The sequence below is a fragment of the Notothenia coriiceps genome, unplaced genomic scaffold (genome assembly GCF_000735185.1).
Source record: "Notothenia coriiceps isolate Sejong01 unplaced genomic scaffold, NC01 NC01_scaffold00037246, whole genome shotgun sequence".
NCBI classification, from domain to species: Eukaryota; Metazoa; Chordata; class Actinopteri; order Perciformes; family Nototheniidae; genus Notothenia; species Notothenia coriiceps.
This window is the reverse complement of record NW_011369947.1, coordinates 12,246,139-12,265,228: the sequence shown is the minus strand read 5'-3', so window position 1 is coordinate 12,265,228 and position 19,090 is coordinate 12,246,139. Positions and strand designations below refer to the sequence as shown.

Sequence of the window (19,090 nt, the reverse complement as noted above, 5' to 3'; positions counted from 1 at the left end):
TATGTGTCATTCGTGGCACAATTCAAACGGGATCAAAAGATAACTTTTCTCTCTCCATTGATTTCAATGTATAATTTTCCGCTTCCGGGGTCCCATGGATGCTCCCGGAAGGGGAGGGACTTCGCCTCTCTATACTTGAAATAGTGGCTCTGCAGCAGGTTTGGGCCACGTCTCAGGTCGGTTAAATGAAATCCTTGCTTCCCTCACTTTTGTCGTTTCCCTGTGTTTAGTCCCTCCCTCCAGGGAAGCATGGAGGGACGCAAGGAAACCACGAGAAGCAGGGAAATTAGTTTTAAGAGTGCGGGACGTCCTTTCCTCCGGAGCGTCACGTGAAGCGACGTCCGTTTGTGATGACGCCGCACAGCTGTTCGTCTGACAGCAGCTCTGTCCCCGTTATTTTCACAAACATCCCTGCCACACATTTACTGACACAAACATTCTCGTGCGCACGAGAAACGAATCCCTTTTCCTGACTTTATTTTTTTTTAGAAAGTTACCGATGCACCAAGGAGGAAGTGGAACACACATTAGACAACCATTTCATTGCAGACTGTTATGTTTACGTGGGGAAATGACAGAGCATACATTATTTGAGATATTTTGAAGTCAGACTTAATTTTATGGACATTTCGGCCAGGGGTGTAGAGCTATTGGTTTAAGCACCGGATTGGCAAAACAGGAGAGTCTGCTTTGATCTATGAATTAATGTCTGTGACTCGCAGAGTACCTGCTTCCCCCGCAGCTGTTTTATAGGGAAACAAACACTCAGAACACACACATAGAGCCAGTGGCGGACTTCCCCCCCATAGAGGCTACAACGTTAGTTAGTTGTAGTTACTGTACTTGACCCTTTAGCTTTAGCCGTGTTCGTGGTGATTGTGCCTTTTATGGAATATTGTTACCTCCGCCCTGGACGACGGAGGTTGCCTTCATTTGTCTCGGATAGTCCGATTCTTCGATTCGATTGTACTTTATGCACGTATGGTTCAATGACGATTGTCACATCAAGGGGGATATATTTTCAATGTAAGTCATTAGTTTACTCTTTTAGACGTTCTCTTAATCGAAATACAAAAACAATAAGAATACGAACAGTAAGTCGTGTTAATTCTGTTCTGCCTGAGGTGGCGGGCCGGGGCCTGGATTCCTCGGGACGCTGGAGGCAATCGAGGTTACCGGTGGTGACCCTAATTATACCCAGGGGAATAATTGTAAACTGAGGGCAAATCGTAATACCCGCAGTATCGGGTATCTTGATCAGAATGGGTCCGACTTTAGTATTGATTTTACATATATCACTATTTCCCATATGAGGAATCGACTCGATTATTCATTGTCGATTCGATGGTCGTGTGTTGGTGGACGCTTGCCCTGGTACATGATTGATAATAGTAAAATCGAAGAACCTTCAAGACGGAGATCATTTAAGTTCGCCGTGTCGTGTTGTAAAATTTAACNCCTTTTGCAACATTTAATAGATATTTACAGTGCCCCTAAAGGGACATGGAACCGTTTTCCTGACTTTATTTTTTTTCTCTCTCCCCTTTTTTTTTTTTTTTCCATGTCCCTTTAGGGGCACTGTAAATATCTATTAAATGTTGCAAAAGGAAAAAATCCCAACAATGTTTTTTTTTCCTTCTCTAAGTTTGAATTCATTTATGAGATGTGCCTTTTTCTGAAGTAGGCCTATGCACAATTGGTAAATAAAGTTTAAAAAAAAAACGTGTAGTATATTTTGATTCTAACACTTTTCTACTTTTACTTGAGTAACATTTTGCAGGACTTTTCACATTTTCCTACAGTATTCCCACACCATGGTACTTCTATTTTGATTAAAGTACCAGATCTGAGTAGCCTACTTCTCCCACCTCTGATAATACCTAAAAAGCACCAGGAGAAAAGTGACATCTTCAAATAGCTGTTTTGTCTGACCAACAGTCCAATACAGTTATCAATACAATCATACAAATAAACATTTTCCAGAAGAAGTTCGAAATCAAAGAATGGTTGAGAAACAAACAGACGTGCAATCATCGCTAAATGCACTTTAGTACAGGGGTATCTCCTCTTGCACTTTATGTCGTTGCTGCTATATTGTACTGCCATGTGGTAAATACTTGTGCACTGTGTGTACTCTGGCTCTTTTTGCATATCATGTATTTTGTTTTTGCTATGTTTGTAAAATGTAATTTTCTTAAATGTTTTATGTGAGGGACTGCGGATGGAAACGAGCTTAAAGCTAAATCTGGCACTGTTACGCTTGATACATTTTAATGTGTTAAGTGTTCATTATTGTGCATTGTCCCTGCCAAATAAAAGATTAATACAAATAAATAAATAATGCATAATAGCCAAGATAAATGTACAAACATCTTGCCTAATTTGGGATTTATCATAGGTTGTATGGTAGGCTATCTATACATTTCCACAACAGACTTCCAATAATGTCATTATGGAATCAAAATATTTACATCATAATCAATACATTTTAATATATTGTTTTGCACTACACGAAACACAAATACTTTTCGAGAATTGTTTTTGAAGAATCGGGAAGAATATATATATTCTACATAATTCCTTGCAGTAGGTGGCAGTAATGTGCATTTACTGTCGTTTACCAACTGCCAGTAAACACAAAGAACAAGAAGACGTGAACTAGTGAGGAAATGGAAATACATTGAGCTCTTTAAATACTTACATTTTCTTATTTAAATACATGTATTACTAATGTATTATTGAGGACATGGTTATTTTATAATAGCAGTTACACTCGTAGACTCTTTGTACGAATACAGTGAGTGGCAGAGATGATTCATTTGACAAGATAAACAAGGGACTGAACGTAGTCTCATGCTACCACTTGATAACATATGCGCATGTACACTTGATACATAAATCGGCTTTTATGTCTGAAGCTTACCCTTGTCACCTTTTAGCTTTTCTTGTTACGAGCACAGACAGTGTCAGATTATCAGAATGATGCCACATAAGGACAAGTAATTGGACAAACTACAGCTGAAGGAATGCCTCGTCGTTTGTTGTCAGTATGGTTTTGGTTTGGGTCAGATCGTGGAGGATTCTGTCTGGGAACTTGTCTCCTGACAGCTCTCCTGCTGCTGATGTATGCTGGAGGAATCCAGGCCAGCCTCAGCCTGGGTCCAGGTGGAGAGTTCCCAAGAGTCAGAGGTAACTGTGTTTATCTGCTTGCACGGTTTATGCAAATACATATCGTTTACTTCATCTGCATGGTCTTGCAACATAATCTGCACTATTGTATTCTACTATTTTTTACTCTGTTTCTTATTTAATTTTTACAATTGTTTTATTGTCTTATGTCCGATATATAATATGTTGCATTGTTGGAGGAGCTTGGGAGTTAATATGTTGGTTGCTATAACAACTACACTGGAGTTATATGACAATAAAGCCTTTGAATCTTTGAAATATATAGTAATTCAATGTTTAAATTAGAGCTGAAACGATTAATGTTTTTTATTTATTCCACTCCTGGCAATTATTATAAAACAAAACATGTACACTTTTAGCAATTAGAAAATAATCGGCAGCTTTGAAAATAACAGTTATTTAAATCAAAGCCAAATCCAAGCATAGAAAGCAGGTTTCTCTCCTAACTCCTCTCTCTTCTCCCCAGATGTGTTCCTGTATGCTCTCAGTCACGATGACCTGCCCTCTCTGCTGGTCAGCGTTGCCTTCCTGCTGGTGGTGGGACCGTGTCAGGAGCGCCGCTGGGGAACCGTCGCCTTCCTGTCCCTCTCCACCCTCACATCCATCATATCACCTCTTCTCTATACTCTGGTCCTCTGTGTCGGGGGGAGTGAGACGAGTCGAATCTGCGGTCACTCTGCCATCCAGCTGGCCCTGTTCACAGCGCAGTGTCGTCAGGTGGCTCAGAGGAGGCTGCTCAGGATCCTACCTGTCTGGTTGCTCCCCTGGCTTCTTCTGCTGACGGGTGTCCTTCTGCTGCCCGGGACCCCCGCCCTGCTGCACTTCTGCACAATATTCATCGGACACAACTGTATCCTTTCCTGTTTGTAAAGTCATCTACGCTTGTACCAAAATATATCCTACCAAGAAACATAGTATATATGCGGTTTTTCATTAGCCTCAACAAAAGACTGATTGGGGAATGCACAGGCTGTGGTTTAATGCAACCAGTCTCCATTCCCTGTTAGTTTTGTTGAACATGGAGGCTACAAGCAATTTACACTTTTTTCATTCTTATTATTACATAGAAATTGACATCATGTTATTCCTAGCATAGCTCTGCCCAACTTCTGTCTGAGCATAGGTCTAATCAGCCACAGTAATTAAGAACACCTCCAGCCCATAATCATTTATTTAACATTTCTTTAAAAACAATGACTTTAGTCATGGATACCCTTTTGTGTATGCTTTGTTTCAGGCCTTGCGACTGAAAAAATAACCTTCCATTACCCATTGTAAAGGAGTGTTACTTGTGTTTTGAGCTGAAGTGCACAGTCCCCCACCAGATCTATTATGAAGCATATTTCAATATAAAGAACAAAATCGTTTTTTTACAATACTTAATAGAGCTCTCAGATCACCAGTCCTTCATCGGGATGCTACAGGAGCTGGAGGAGGCCAGGCTCTTGGATTTAATTCCTGATTGGGCGTATATCCGTGCTTCATCCCGGTTGAGATTGCCCACCTACACTACCTCACAGAGGTGTGATAGTTAACATCAAAAGTCTCAGGAAATATTCCCCCTCGCCACATGCATGCAGGGGCAAATGTAATCAATTTGTCTTTATCTGTTGTCACAGCTCTAGATCACATTCTCACATGATGCCTGCAGATCAGGCGGCTGCTCCCCCTGTGAGGGATCCATCTGGTTTTAACCCCCACCCATGGGTGGATCCAGTGCCGGCCTGGATACTGAACGAGTCTGCTGCGCTTTCCGAGGCCGACGTGCTGGAGGATCAGATGCTAAGGGCAGGAATACTGGCCTCATTACAGGATGCTCCCAACAACCCTGATGCTAAAGTGGAAGTGCCCAAATCCTCAGTTTCCTCTCTGCGGTTAGTAATGAAGTCATATCTTTCACAATGATGTAGATAGTTGGACACACACTTCCAAATGACATGCATATATATTTAACATTCCCATAACTAAACATATCTGTATATATGTAAAACACCCTTAATTTGAATTTATACTGCCACTTTTTTAAACATATTTTTCGTGCACTTTTATTCTTACATTTATTTATACTATTATAATTATTATCATATTATAACGCTTATTGCTGTTGCTGCTAAGACACCTGACTTTCCCTATGGGGATCGATAAAGGTCCGTCTTATCTTAATAAATGCCAATTGGCATTTTTGGTGAATATGAAGATATTTCCTCTTAAATGCCTTACATTATTTCCCAGTGGTTTTATTTATGTGATTTTAAGTAATCCTTCATTAAAACACCAATGTTGTTATGTCTCTCAGACTCCAGCAGCTGGAGAAGATGGGCTTCCCCACAGAGAAAGCTGTAGTGGCGTTAGCAGCCTCCAAACAGCTGGATGGCGCCATTTCCCTGCTCATTGATGACAGCGTCGGAGAACAGGCCGTGATGGTATCAAAAGGGAAGCAGAGCACTTAATCATTTTTGCTCTTGTACACTAAACTAGACGAACAGTATGCTTGGGTTTTGCTGAGCTTTAACCTTTTTTTTCCCTGTGGGCTACTTGTATTACTGACTTAAGGATAACATTGGGGAGGAGTTTTTCTTTTTTCCACAACGGTGAATCTAATCATGTGAAGATGCAAACAGCTGCTTTGAAGACGATTTCTGAATGCAAATTAAATGTACGTTGATTGAGTGGATGTCATTTATTTATGCTATAATCTCAATAAGTAATGTTGCAACACATAAAAAGAGATGACATGGTTATACAAAAAAATTAACATTATTTTATTACATCAATCACTTAGACAGGATTATCTTAACACAGTAACACATTTTCAAGAAAAGAAATGTAGAGTGAAATATGAAATGGTTACACAACAACATACAAAATAATTGATCATTTTAAATAGTTTCACAATAAGTTTGATATAAGATGAAAAAACAATTATCAAGTTTTTCATCAGGACAGTTTAAGCTGTCAACAGTGGTAAAAAATATGTTCAAGTTCCATTAACAGTTTTGTTATTTCCTGTGTGTGTGTAAAATATCTGGAAATGGAGAGCAAGTCTTTTTATAGTTATTTTTATATCAACATGTTCCAGAAAAAATAATGTCTCTGTTGATATGCCACCAAAACCAAATTGTGTTGCTTTTGTTTTTTAGCCTTGAAGGATGTTAATAAACTATTGTTTATTTAATCGTTTTAGCCGTGTGTACTTGAAGGGGGGGGGGCGGGGAACACTCACACCAGTAAGCTACAAATCACTGTTGGCAACACATACTGTATCTTAGAGTAGAGATGACTTCATCTTTTTAGTGCACTACATAACAATATGAGAAGTATAACAAAAATGAATACTATAAGAAGAGGTTTGTTTGTACTTGTGTCCTGCAAACTGTACATGCTCAATATACTTAAATAGTGGAATCTCTTCAGATTGCAGTTACATTGTGAAGCAAAAGAAAAACGCAAATCCAGTTTCTCACATCTGATTCCTCCTTTCATTGATAACTAAACGACCCTCATTGTCCAGAAGATTGTGATTTTCCTTTTTATAACCATTAAAAACGTTATTTCAAGATGAGACACAGAAGGAGCTGCTGGGTGTGTTACGTGAAGATAAATGTTTGGTTATGGCGATGCGGACGGGTCAAACTAGTTCTCAGGTTCCCGATGGAGGAGGGCATTGTGGGATATCAGTGGAGTTTCCCTGAGGTGTCCCCCATCCTTAATCTGATAGCAAAGCCCAGAGAGGGTATCAGATAAGGTCTAAATCTGTTGATTGCAGATGAGACCTAGAGGAGGGGGAGTCAACCCAGCCTTTGATCCTCAGGGTGAGCGGGGGGTGGGGGCTACTTCCCTCGAACCTTGGTGTTGGAGGACAGAGGAGAAGCAAGTCGATATGGAAGCGCACCTGCTCGCTTATCTCTGTAGAAACTAGGGGAGGCTGTGTCAAACGTTCCGTCCCCAGACCCTAGATCAGGCTCTGTTGAAGAAAGACAGCAGTTGGAACGGGGCCTCGCTGTCCATCAGTGTGTGAGGACATGTGATCTGTAGTCCTAATCCATGTCTGATGCAGCTGTTAACCTGGAGCTGTCATGCGTGGGATCTCATTTTGATTGGACAACAGTTGCCCAGTTTTTTTACATCAGAATTTTTCATTAAACTAACTAGTCAGAATGGTTAAGAGATTTATCGGTTCCTTTTTCTGCTTGATTTCTTTTTGTTAAGGAGGCGGATCTGGCTAGCAGGGCTGCAATGAGTGTTTTCTAATGAACAATCCTGTCAACATGCACACATCTGAAAGATATTCAATGTCTGAGGATAAAGAGCGGAACATCCTCACAGTTTAAAAACCAAAAACACAAAGTGTTGCTGAATAAATGACTTGAACAATCAATTATCAAAATTACTCATCTGATTACGAAGTTATTTTGATAGATCATTGCAGCTCTACGGCCTAGACTTAGATTCACATTAACCTACATAGCACCATTATTATACAAAAGATTAAAGCACCTGAAAACTTGATTCCCAATCTTAATTATTCTCAATAACATATAGGACCTGATAACACCAATCAAAGTTACAAAATAGACACAAAAGGCGCGGAGGTAAAAAAAACAGATGGACTGTTGGGGTTGGTTTGATCACATTTGATTGACATTGGCTAAATACAAGAGAACCGTAATCTGATTTTGATTTAAATGTTGCTAAATGTTACATTTGTGCTCTGAAATTTGTGAGATCAACGAGCTAAAAGAGCACAGAAAAATACAGAAACCTCTTATGTGGAATACCTTGTGTGATTGAGTAAACACGTTTTCAGGGCCTTTAAATGAATATCTGTAATATCTTCTACAATCAAAACAGTTCATACATGATAATAACACATGCTGTTCAGTGACTAGATCAACATTCAGCAACAAGTGGTCATTGTATGCCTCTAACACTCGATCAAGACTCTCTATATCTCATCAAAGAGGTGAGTGAGGGCCGGCGGAGCTGTGGGTGAGGATGTCTCAGCGTTACCTGGCCAGATGATCGCCTCCAGCAGCGTCACCCTGCGAGCCAGAAGCTCAAGGTCTGCCTGCAAGTCATGGAACATCTGCAAGCTAATGTCCTATCAGAAAGCAGTGACAGGGGAACTGTGTGAGGGGGGTGGAAACACCAGCCTGAGTCCTGGGGCTGCTCGCAACTGTTCCCACTCCCTGTCCCAGCAGTGAGGTGCGCTGGGAGACTTTGCCCATCCCCACCTTTTGACCCCTGCCTAAAGCTGACCCTGCCTCAGGCCTCCTACTCACCATGAATACCGATCATAGTCTCAAGGATTAAAACCCTCTCGGCTAAGATCTTCAGCGCCTCTCTGATCTGATGTATGCCGTCCCCCTGTGAAGATAGATACAGCCGTCAAGGTAAGGAGCACAAGCCAAAGAACTGCTCGCCAAGATGCAAGTCATGTTGTTTCTCTCAATACAGTTCAGCAGTTAGAAGGTTAAAACAGTCCACATATCGGCACCCTGTATTTCTCTGGATCTCCCTCATTCTCTGGCCATGCTGCTATATGCAGTCAGTCTCTGCCATGCTAGGCTGGGCATCGTCAGCATGCAACGTTACAGACCAGCCTCTTGTTGGTGACATAACCATGTGGATAACCAGGATTTAGATTTGATCATGCCATCTGCATTACTTTTGTAGGGTAGCGGTTAAGCCAGGCAAGTTTTTTTTCAGCACCACAGCCTTCATTCTTAACGCTGCGGTCGCAAATGTTATTATTATACAAAATGAAGCCAGTATAGATTTACACTGAAATCTCATCTATCTATTTTGAAAGCATAAATCAATGGCTTCATGAGTTGTACGTTAAAAAAGAACAGGAAAAGGATTTGAACAAGAGAAATAAATAGGACAGCTGAAAGAGTAACATCACAAAAGAAGGCATGCAGACAATAGCTGAAGCTGTTGGTGAAATGTTTCCATTAGTAAGACAAACCAAGAAAAGAAAAAGGCAAAGTTTCTCTAAGTTTTGCAATGACTGATTACATTTTATTTTGAGGCATTGATAAAATAGCAGCTTTGCTACGTTCTTTGGTCCGTCCACCACTTTGGTTTGTACTGACACGTTGGTGTGGGTTTCCATTAACATCTTTTACAGACATTCATGATGCCCTCACGATAAATTGTTTTGTTGTGATCCTCTGACTTTCTGAACATCAACCTTAGCTGTTCTTTGTGTCAAGTGAGAATTAGCTAATTACTAAACCAAGATGGCGACCACTGTAGACATATCTGCTAAACATCAGCAAGTTAACATTTTGTACATTTTAACATGCTGACATTACAGTACAGCCTCACATAGGACATTAACATGGCTGCATACTCTTGCGAACAGATACATAATTCTCAAATAAGACTTAGAACTACTTTGCCTTAGTTCGGTGTTAACAGCACTGTGTTATCTCACTTAGTAGATGCATTGTGTGATTGTTTTACATCCAGGAAAGAAAGTACTTAAGGATACATTCATGCAAGGTTGCATTGTGGGATAAAAGAGGGTAGCTGTATCCACTCAACTCACATCAGACCACAACACCTCTAAACCCAACAGGACCGACCACTGACACATATGGAGTGATTTGGCATATACATTTCACTTTTTCGCTTTGAAGTTTGCTTTTTAATTCTGTAAAACCCAACAAAAATAGTTGATTTCAAATAAAATGCACGGAAATTTGAGAGAGGTTTTACTACATTTTAGATTATTTCACTCTTTGAGATTGGTGCGTGGGGTCAGTATTAACGTTGTTTCTTGGTTTATTTTCATGTATATGCCAAAGTCAGATGCTGAAAAAGTGACTGTGAAAGGTAGCCATGGGGACAGTAGCTTGCAGAGGGAGTCAGACAGCTTTAGGGTCAAGAGGACAGTGTCGTGACAGGGGACAGCAGTCCAGAGCACACCCCAAGGACCAACAAAAACACAATAACATCAAAAGATTTCACACACAAATTAAGAGAAATCAACAGGTAAAATCACATATACTCGTACAGGAATCACAATGAAAAACACTTTATGATGGACAGGAAAAGTATGGATTTGAGAGGAGAAGAGATGAACACCACGTGGCCAATCACAGCCATGAACATGGGGATTGTAAAAAGATCATAACAATAACCATAAGAGATGTTGGACCTGATTTAGATTACAGAATAGATTCATTGCAAAGTGAACATGTGATGTCATAATTAAAAAGATATCTTACATTTAGATTGCTCTTGTAAAATGGGAAGGATGTAAAAGGAAAATAAGGGTTAGACAGACACAGAGAAATATTTAACAAAGGAATCTTAAAACGTATTGTTATGTAATATATAAAATCTAAAGTCAAGCCATTCCGTTCAGGCCCCGTCAACATGCACTAAAAAAAACTTGATTAAATGTATTATGTTAGTAGATTTCACATTACTGAATTAGGTTAGTTGAAAGCAATAATATTAGGTTGAACCTATTATTAAATAAACTAATACAGTTATGGGAAATCTGTTGACATAATACATGTAATTAAAGTCCTCCTGTTCAGGTCAACATGTGAAATACCCACAACTACTTTCTTACCGGCAAGCCCTTCACTCCTGGCTCTCCCTTTGAACCCGGTGTTCCCTGCAGAGAGATGTTACAACAGAAAAGGTTGCATCACTTTCAATGACAGATGGAGCACGTTGCTGGTCGGTGTGGTTTGTAACGCTCCTGGTTAGTGTAGTTTACAGTAATATAACCAGCTATGACATGTATTGATGTTTCCCCCCCCCCCATATGCTCGTTTACTCGGGCCATAATCATGGCAGCAGCAGGGTGGAGGTGGCTTACCGACTCGCCTCTGAAGCCCCTCTCGCCTTGGTAACCTAAAGGACCCTGAGAAACCAAAGGCATGTTGTTTAAGGATGTAGAGTAAATGGAGACAACTGGAGAGTATCATGGAGCTGTGGGTGTACTCACTCTCTCCCCTCGCTCGCCCTTTGGCCCCACAGGGCCCAGCGCTCCAGAGGCTCCATTTTTACCCTGTATAGAGTCAGGAAGTAAATTAAAAACACAATGATGAATCTGACGGAGCTAAACTCAGTAAGCGCAGGACCCTGCTGTGAGTGAGCTTACATTCTGTCCTGATGGGCCGGGAAGTCCTACTGGGCCTCTGGGACCGGGGGGACCTGTGATCCAGATAGAAACACTCATTTATTATTCTCACTCTTTCTATAAATGTCACTGCTGGTTCCATTGCTTTTACCAATCCTTAAACTGCAGACCCTGTTATTGTTTTTGCGTTGAAAGCCTTTTATAAGATAGTATTATTATTTTAAGCTTCAAGTTATAATTTTGAAGATTTGTATTCAAATAAATGCCTGCTTTTTTTACTATCTTTCGCCAAATGAATCAGGAATTTGATTAATTGATTAAATTAGATTTTCCCATACAAGAATTTGCTTAGGTGAATAATGATGCACATACGCACAGCAAGAGTAAATAAGTACAAGTAGAGCAAATGCACAAATATTATACAAACTAAAATAAAAACTTACACCAAATACACAAAAAAGAATCTGACCAATTACTTTGAAAGAATATGAACAGTAGGTCTGAGATAGGAGTGGAAGAGCTCTGCAGTTTTAAAAATGTGGAAGTATTCTTAAGCAAATAGTAATGGAGCCTATGGCCCGATGAAAGCCTTTGCATTTGAAGTTTAACAAACTGGGTGATTGTGGCAGAATCTTCAGGAAAAATCACAAGCAGGGCAATGATGGGACCTCTGGAAGTGAGATCCCAAATTACAATTACCACCTGTCGCCAGAGAGGCCGCCAAAGAACACAAAACAGAAATGTTTGAGATTGTAACTTAAAAGGTCCCATGTCATGCTTTTCCGGTTATTACCCGAAAAATCAAGAATGGACCAATCCGAGAACTTCCACACACACACACACACTCTCTCTCACACTCACACTCTCACACTCACACTCACACTCACACTCACACTCACACTCACTCACACACACACACACACACACACTCTTTTCTCAGCTGCAGCTCCGCCGATTTCTCCTCCCTGAGACGGTGGGACGCGGCGAGGCTGTAAGTCAGTGTGAGCACACACACAAACTCCCAGCCAGGCTGCGGGTGTGTGTGTGTGTTCGGGCTGGTTTCGGGCTGGGTTTCGCTGGGTGTCGCTGTCTCGCAGACAGACTGGGCTGGTTTCGGGCTGCGTTTCGCTGGGTGTCGCTGTCTCGCAGACAGCCACTGGCTCATAGGAGGGGGGGGGGGGGGGCAGGAGCATCCAACAAGCCCGTTAGGCGGCCACTGGGCTCACAGGGAGGGGGATGCTGAGATGCTGTATGAGAAACCAATGTGAGTTTGGAAAACTGCACAATATAAATCTATTTTAGTAGACCTCAACAATGGAATTATGATCAGTAGAAATGGCCATGACATGGGACCTTTAAAAAGTAACTCTCAGTTTGTGGACTCATCCTTGAGGGAGGCTTTGTGTTTGGTCACCTGGTTGACAACAAGCCTTTTTGTATGAAACTTTTTTAATTGCTTTTGACAAAGGAAAAATAAAACCGTTTAGGGAGATTTAAACACAACACACACACAATATGAATAGTGATAGACACTCACCGACAGGCCCGGGGGGGCCCTGAGGACCTGGGACTGGCAACCCTCGTGAGTCATGGAAAGTGTTGCTGTACAAAGGGTCTTTCCTACGACCTGGAGTTGGAAAAACCAAATGTGCATTTAATGGGAGGTATTTTAGATTTGTATTACTGCACGACCTGTGTTCACCTGTATTATAAATGTACTATTCGATCAAATATCTTGTTTTTGATTTGCTTTAAGGGATCATTGAGACTCAAAAGGGTTCTAATAATTGTTTTAAATGAGTTTCACCAAAGTGCACTTACCCTAAGACAAAAATTAAGAAATTATGTGAAAACAATGTAATGTTTTGTAAATGTAAGTTTGTATTTTGGGTATGCAGTCATTTTTGTGATACTGTACCTCCAGGCAATTCCCATAATCAATCCATTTTGGTAACATGTATGGATGTCGGATAGGTTACCAAGGCATGATTTTGCCTGACAGTAACTTTCAAACTTTTGCACTTGTGATTTCATAAATGTAAACGTTTGAATACTACTTGTCAAAGCCTTTTGGTGTGGAATGTTATGCTCTTATATAGTTGTTGCTGCGGAAGTCCTGCTGTGAACGCTGTGACACAAAGCAATCCTTCTGTGTTGCTGCCTGAGTAGCTCGACTCTCCGTTGTATTATGGTAACCTCCAGAGGGCAGTATTTTCCAACTAATACTCTATATTCAACGAATAACTTCAACAGGTTAGTAAACTTCCCTCAAATGTGTCCACAAAACTCTCAATAGAAGATATGTGTTCCAAATTCATTACAAACGAGTTTAATCCTAATTAAAAACGTTTAATATATTCTGTGTAACACCACTGACTGGACGTCTACAACTAAATGAGAGGAAGAAGGGGGTGAAAGTTTCAGCTAGAGAGGAAGTTGTGCGGTCATTGGGTAATTTCATACCGACAGGAAACAGAGATCCAATCACAGCATGAGACAGGGACAGGACACACGAGGAGGAGGAGAGCTTTTAGCCAGAAAGTTCCTGCTGCCAGAATGTTGCACACCACTACTTGATGTGACAAAAACTGGGATGCCCTTTCTTTGTCTGCTTCTACACACTCTCTTTATTTCCTTTAAAGAATGCACCTGTGGCTTAACCTAATAGATGGATAGACATATATTCACTAAACACTGTAAAATATACAGAACACATTAAAATACTCTCTAATATACCAATCTGCTAAACATATAAACATAGTGTTATACATTAAAAAAGTGTGCACAGCAGCTTTAAATATATATCGTGTATGGCAGTCTGTTGCAGCAGCTCCCAGTGTGTGTTAACACTTTTACAAGACTGAAATGAGACAACAATGCTCCTCCTCCCTACTTAACGTCCTGGCTGCTGGGTTGGGAACCCTCTCCTGTTCAGCAGAAGGGAATTCCAACCTCCTGATGCAGACGTACGAGCCAAATAAACCAGTGTTTTCTGAAGGAAGCTCAGCACGTTCCCTACTGTTACTTTGATGTGATAGAAATGGCTCTGAAATCATTATGCCAACCTCAGCGTACCCACAGCTTCTCAACACAGGAACCCAGAGTTTACTAATCTGTGGACTGCATACTTTGTTTTACCACTGAATCCACAAATAAAGCCCACCGTTGGGTTGACCTTGAAAGAGCCGACGCAGACCCCCATCTGTCTCTCACCCCCCGACCTCAGCTGTCTGAGCGGAGGTCCTACATCTGGAAGCTGTTGAGTGACATCAGTGACGGACAGGTTCTCATCCCAGCATGTGAAGTCTGAGTCCATCTCGGCCTGCCTCTGCCTCCATTTAATACTCTCTGATTCTCTACTACTTGGCTGGTAGACAATGAGGGGTTGTAGGATTTACCACCAGCCTGTCTGTTTCTCATTCTCATTGTTTCTTTTGGTAATCAGCAGGCCTGAAATGTATGAGAGCTTTTATGCAGCAGGAGAGAACATTAATACCAGCAGTTCGCAGCTAAAGGTCTGAAAAACCTATATCATCCAGCCTGAACACAAAGGCTTTGATTTAATTAGTCTATATGGAATTGTACTGGTTTCAAGGCAAACTTAATTAAAACAATTAAAGCAGGGGTGTCAAACTCAATTTCATCGCGGGCCACATTAGCATTAGGGTTGCACTCAAAGGGCTGGTTGAACTTTAAGACTATATAAAAATACATATATAAATATATAATATATATAAAATAATGTATTATATTATATTATTGCCCCTGCATTGGATTATTATCGGATAGGGTAATAATTAACTACGTCTGAAAGCAGAAGTCTAGGGCAAATAATTGCAAGTCTCTTCAGTGCGCATGTCAGAAAACAAGATGCGTCGTGGAATATGTAGTTTATCGGCAACCTGCTTCTGTAAAGCGGCATGTAACTGTATAATAAATGTATTATATTCTTTGCAAGCTCTTGCGGGCCACAGAAAATGAGTTTGCGGGCCGGATTTGGCCCCCGGGCCTTGAGTTTGACACCCCTGAATTAAAGGGAAAGTGCCCTGTTTGTACACATCCAAGTTTGACATGTCTCGTATAGTACTACTATTTAAATAAAACCTTTTGTGGCTCTGATACATTTCCCCAAGACATTTCACAAATGCTTGGTTGTAGAGTTGCATTGTGGGTAATGTAGGCAGCACCTTTTGACACATGTTGGCGTCAGGTTTTGACAAAAAAGAACATGTGTTCGAAAACTCTGCTGCTACTGAATCAATTTCAACTTTTTTTAAACTGTCCATCACCAAAGGCAGTGCCGTGTGGATGGAGTACTATTTAAAGACCCGTATTCATCACAAATATATATATGGAGTGCTTTTATCTATTTGCTGTGGAATTGGCGTCATAGTGAATGTATGGAGTGTGTTAGTCTTACTCTGGTCTGGTTCTGGGATGTGGGCACTGGCCGGAGCTGGAGGGCCAGGAGGGCCTGGTGGGCCGGATAGACCCCTCTCTCCTGAGGGTCCTGATGGTCCACGGGGCCCTGAGAGAAGAAATGACAAAAACGTCACTGTGGTGACAGAGATACTGTGCTTCAGAACTATGTCATAGCTCAGTTAGATCATTACGTTTCTCTTAGAGAGGCACAGCACAACAGGATAATGATAAACGACTTTGGTTGATGTGATGACAGAAGGGTAAACTATAACAAAGACCAGAGAGGAAATAGATTAGATTAAGTGCCAATGATACTCTATAATCGTGTGTGTGTGTGTGTGTGTGTGTGTGTGTGTGTGTGTGTGTGTGTGTGTGTGTGTGTGTGTGTGTGTGTGTGTGTGTGTGTGTTCAGGGGAATAAAATAAGCAGCTGGACAGAGAAGTGTATGAGCTGGCTAACTTTGTTCTTCTGTCTTTAAGAGAAGCAGGGTCTTTAATAGTCAGGGGCTTGGACCTGACTTTGTGACCTGCGTTAAACTCAAATAAACACCAATAAACTCTGAAGAGTGTTACTGGCACTGGTTTATCGTAAGCTAAATGCTCCCTGCTTACACACCGCAAGTTTTTTTTAAATGTGTGTGTAAAAACCTGTACCTGGTACATGTGCCAGTTAAATAGTCCTTCCTCCAAGCCATCTTTATAAGGTGGGAAAAAACCACCATGGCTACATCTGACCTCATTGCTCGGACTCTCCTGAGGTAATGCTGCCCCCTAAACACCACCTCTTGCGCTCCGAAAGACCCAGACTCATCACCTCTCTGTTTATGTACCGATGCAACTGACAATGACAGTCCACTAATTACTGCTTTGAAAGGTGATGTTATTACAGCTCTGATTCGACACCTCTGCGGGCCGTTTTCACTTAGCCCCGGTAAACACTGCAGCATGACCGTCTGTGTTTTGGCTGCATCGGGCTGACTGTAATCTACAATCTGCGGCACAGTGGTTGAACGGTGATTCAAAGTGGCCCTGTGACATGTTGTGGGAAACAGTTAGCATTTCTTACTGCAACATAAGGAATCACTAGAGCAACCAGGGGATGCTGTGTCAAAACATGGGACAACATTTGTAAAAACAACATGATTCATCATAACGTACAATATCACTTCTACAAGTTCACTCTTTTCCCAGCACTTCAATAACCTCCGGCTCAAATGCACTTTTGTCTACATTTTCCATGACATTGGACCCATTCCAGTCTTGTGTTTATCTTTCTCTTTAAAGTGAAAAAAAAAACAGTTCAATAAAGAAAAACAGAGCTTCAGATACAAGACATAGCTCTGGTTTTGGGTACTTATGAAGTAATGGAGATAGAAAAAACAATAACACCACAGCCATATGGAAATCATAAAGACCTGGGATTTGTGTATATATAGCTCAGGTTCATTTCAGATTGAAGTCACATGGTGCTTCTCGGAGAGTGGGTTTGTATTTTAACTTCTAAATCTCATCTTTACCCAGCAGCAGGCACAGAGGAGGGGTCATATGTTAGCTTGAGAGGAGAGGTACTCCCTTCATGATGCAACGCAGAGAGAAAAGCGCCTATAGCAAGAGCAGATGTTGTGATAAATGTATTCTGTCATTTATTTGACCTTCATTCAATTCACATCTGCCTGTGGATTAACATTAAGCCCAACAGGTCATTTATTGTTTGTCAAAAACTAGGGAGCTCTAAATACATGGCGCAGGTTTATGATGCTGGTTGGTAAGCAGCACCCGTGTTGGGATTGTATCTATAAATAAAGGCTTCTGCTAACCACAGAAAATAACATTTTTAGAAACATTTAAACAAAGCCAAAGAACAAAATACCCAAATTCCAGCATGTAACCAGCAGACGGACATTCACCACTGGAGGGTTTGTGGGTCGACCCGAGTGGTTTAAAAGAAAGACAAATACTCTGCAGCAGGATACCACGGGCAGACCTTTCTCTGATTCTTCCGCTCTTGTTTCAAGCAGTCTTTGGTCAACAGTGAGCCATTCAAATGTCTTGTTATAGGGACAATAGTTTAAATGGGTAGGTATATAACTATCTTGCACCGTTTTCTCAAAGACACACACACATATTTACAAGAAGCTCATTGACACACTGTGTCAACAACTACTACAAAACAGGTTCATTTGTTCCTTTCTGCTCTTGACTGTCTGCTAGCGGGGGGCTGTAGTACCTGCAGGTCCCGAGGATCCCTTGAATCCAGGGGCTCCAGACGGGCCCCTCCCCCCGGCTTCCCCCCTAGGCCCACTGGGACCTGGCAGCCCTCGAGACCCTGGCTTCCCTGAGAGGAAGAAAACAGTCATGAGTAATCATGAAGCCCTAACATCTTAAAAGGTTTTACATGCACTACAAGTCAACTACAGTTACAATGTACCTTCTCTGCCAGAAAGCCCATCTCTCCCCTTTTCACCCTGAGGACCTGCAAGGAAAACAGAGAGGTGACTTCATTAAGAGGTGGAAAAAGTCTGGGCTTCAACCACCTGGAGGATCTTGGTGTAAATCCACTGGGGGATTAGGTACAACTCTCCATTTCTAAGTATAAGAGAAAAAGACTTGTCAATTCTGTGTTCATGTCATCCATGGGGCTTATATTTCCGTTAAAGCAACTCATCTCAACTTAATATTTTCACTCATTGAAGAAAAGCAACGATCTCAAGGTATTATCCATTCATTTTGACTCAGCTAATGGATTTCTAACAATGATGGCTGGTTGAATTACGGCATTTGTTAAAGAAATGAGGAATGAAGCGTCTCTGAAATAATACCTTTAAGAGACGTCACTTGACTCAGTGTTGGTTGCTTCTAAAAGAATTACAATGAAACTCTGGAGGTGAGGAGTTAGAAAGAAGGCACTTTACCTGACCTCTTACACCGCTACTAGTCTGTGGTCGAGTTGCATTGGGATGGGTATCGTTAGGATTTTATCGATACCAGTACTGCTTATCGGTATTTTTCTATACTCTTATCGATACTTTTCAATAATTTGGTGTTAATAAACTAAAAAAAGACAAGGCGATGTGCCTGCAAGACTGCACCCAGGTAAACAAAACATATTACCCGTGCGCAGCAGCTAACCTGCCTGTGAACCTTGGCTCAGGTCACATTTACACACGGCGCGGCTGAAGCCCGCTAGCACTATTAGCACTATTAGCACTAGCAGTATCACTAGCACCGTTTTAGATTCAATGAGTGTCTCGGTTGCAAATGCTTCATTAAGTTGCTTGTGTCACCCCCTTTACAAAGCAAGATAATTGGTGACATAGATTGAACCTTGCCACTATCGACCCACTACATTTTTTTAAAGTGGCCCCGACCTTGG

General features: G+C 41.2%; 2 protein-coding genes across 2 annotated transcripts in view; one reads left to right on the top strand and one right to left on the bottom strand.

Moving 5' to 3' along the window:
- The first annotated feature begins 2,652 nt into the window (after nucleotides 1–2,652).
- Nucleotides 2,653–6,364, top strand: rhbdd3 (rhomboid domain containing 3). The gene is made up of 5 exons (XM_010794805.1): nucleotides 2,653–3,189; nucleotides 3,656–4,039; nucleotides 4,585–4,711; nucleotides 4,809–5,063; nucleotides 5,486–6,364. The coding sequence occupies exons 1-5, from the start codon at nucleotides 3,027–3,029 to the stop codon at nucleotides 5,637–5,639; spliced, it is 1,083 nt and encodes a 360-aa protein (XP_010793107.1). The 5' UTR covers nucleotides 2,653–3,026; the 3' UTR covers nucleotides 5,640–6,364.
- The window catches only part of LOC104966421 (dynein heavy chain 10, axonemal-like), a 19,071-nt gene continuing 5,908 nt past the window's right edge, over nucleotides 5,928–19,090 (bottom strand). The window contains exons 14-24 of the mRNA XM_010795608.1: nucleotides 18,146–18,213; nucleotides 17,945–18,052; nucleotides 15,717–15,824; nucleotides 12,834–12,923; nucleotides 11,318–11,370; nucleotides 11,162–11,224; nucleotides 11,033–11,077; nucleotides 10,781–10,825; nucleotides 10,428–10,439; nucleotides 8,472–8,556; nucleotides 5,928–7,153 (exon numbers count right to left, since the gene is read on the bottom strand). Of these exons, the coding sequence (XP_010793910.1) occupies nucleotides 7,020–7,153; nucleotides 8,472–8,556; nucleotides 10,428–10,439; nucleotides 10,781–10,825; nucleotides 11,033–11,077; nucleotides 11,162–11,224; nucleotides 11,318–11,370; nucleotides 12,834–12,923; nucleotides 15,717–15,824; nucleotides 17,945–18,052; nucleotides 18,146–18,213 (811 nt within the window). The 3' untranslated portion in view covers nucleotides 5,928–7,019. The remainder of the gene's footprint in view (nucleotides 7,154–8,471; nucleotides 8,557–10,427; nucleotides 10,440–10,780; nucleotides 10,826–11,032; nucleotides 11,078–11,161; nucleotides 11,225–11,317; nucleotides 11,371–12,833; nucleotides 12,924–15,716; nucleotides 15,825–17,944; nucleotides 18,053–18,145; nucleotides 18,214–19,090) is intronic.

Coding starts and splice junctions, on each gene's coding strand:
- rhbdd3 (XM_010794805.1), top strand. CDS start 3,027: ATGCCTCGTCGTTTGTTGTCAGTATGGTTTTGGTTTGGGTCAGATCGT. Junction 4,040..4,584: donor AATATTCATCGGACACAACT/GTATCCTTTCCT, acceptor TAGAGCTCTCAG/ATCACCAGTCCTTCATCGGG. Junction 5,064..5,485: donor TCCTCAGTTTCCTCTCTGCG/GTTAGTAATGAA, acceptor TATGTCTCTCAG/ACTCCAGCAGCTGGAGAAGA.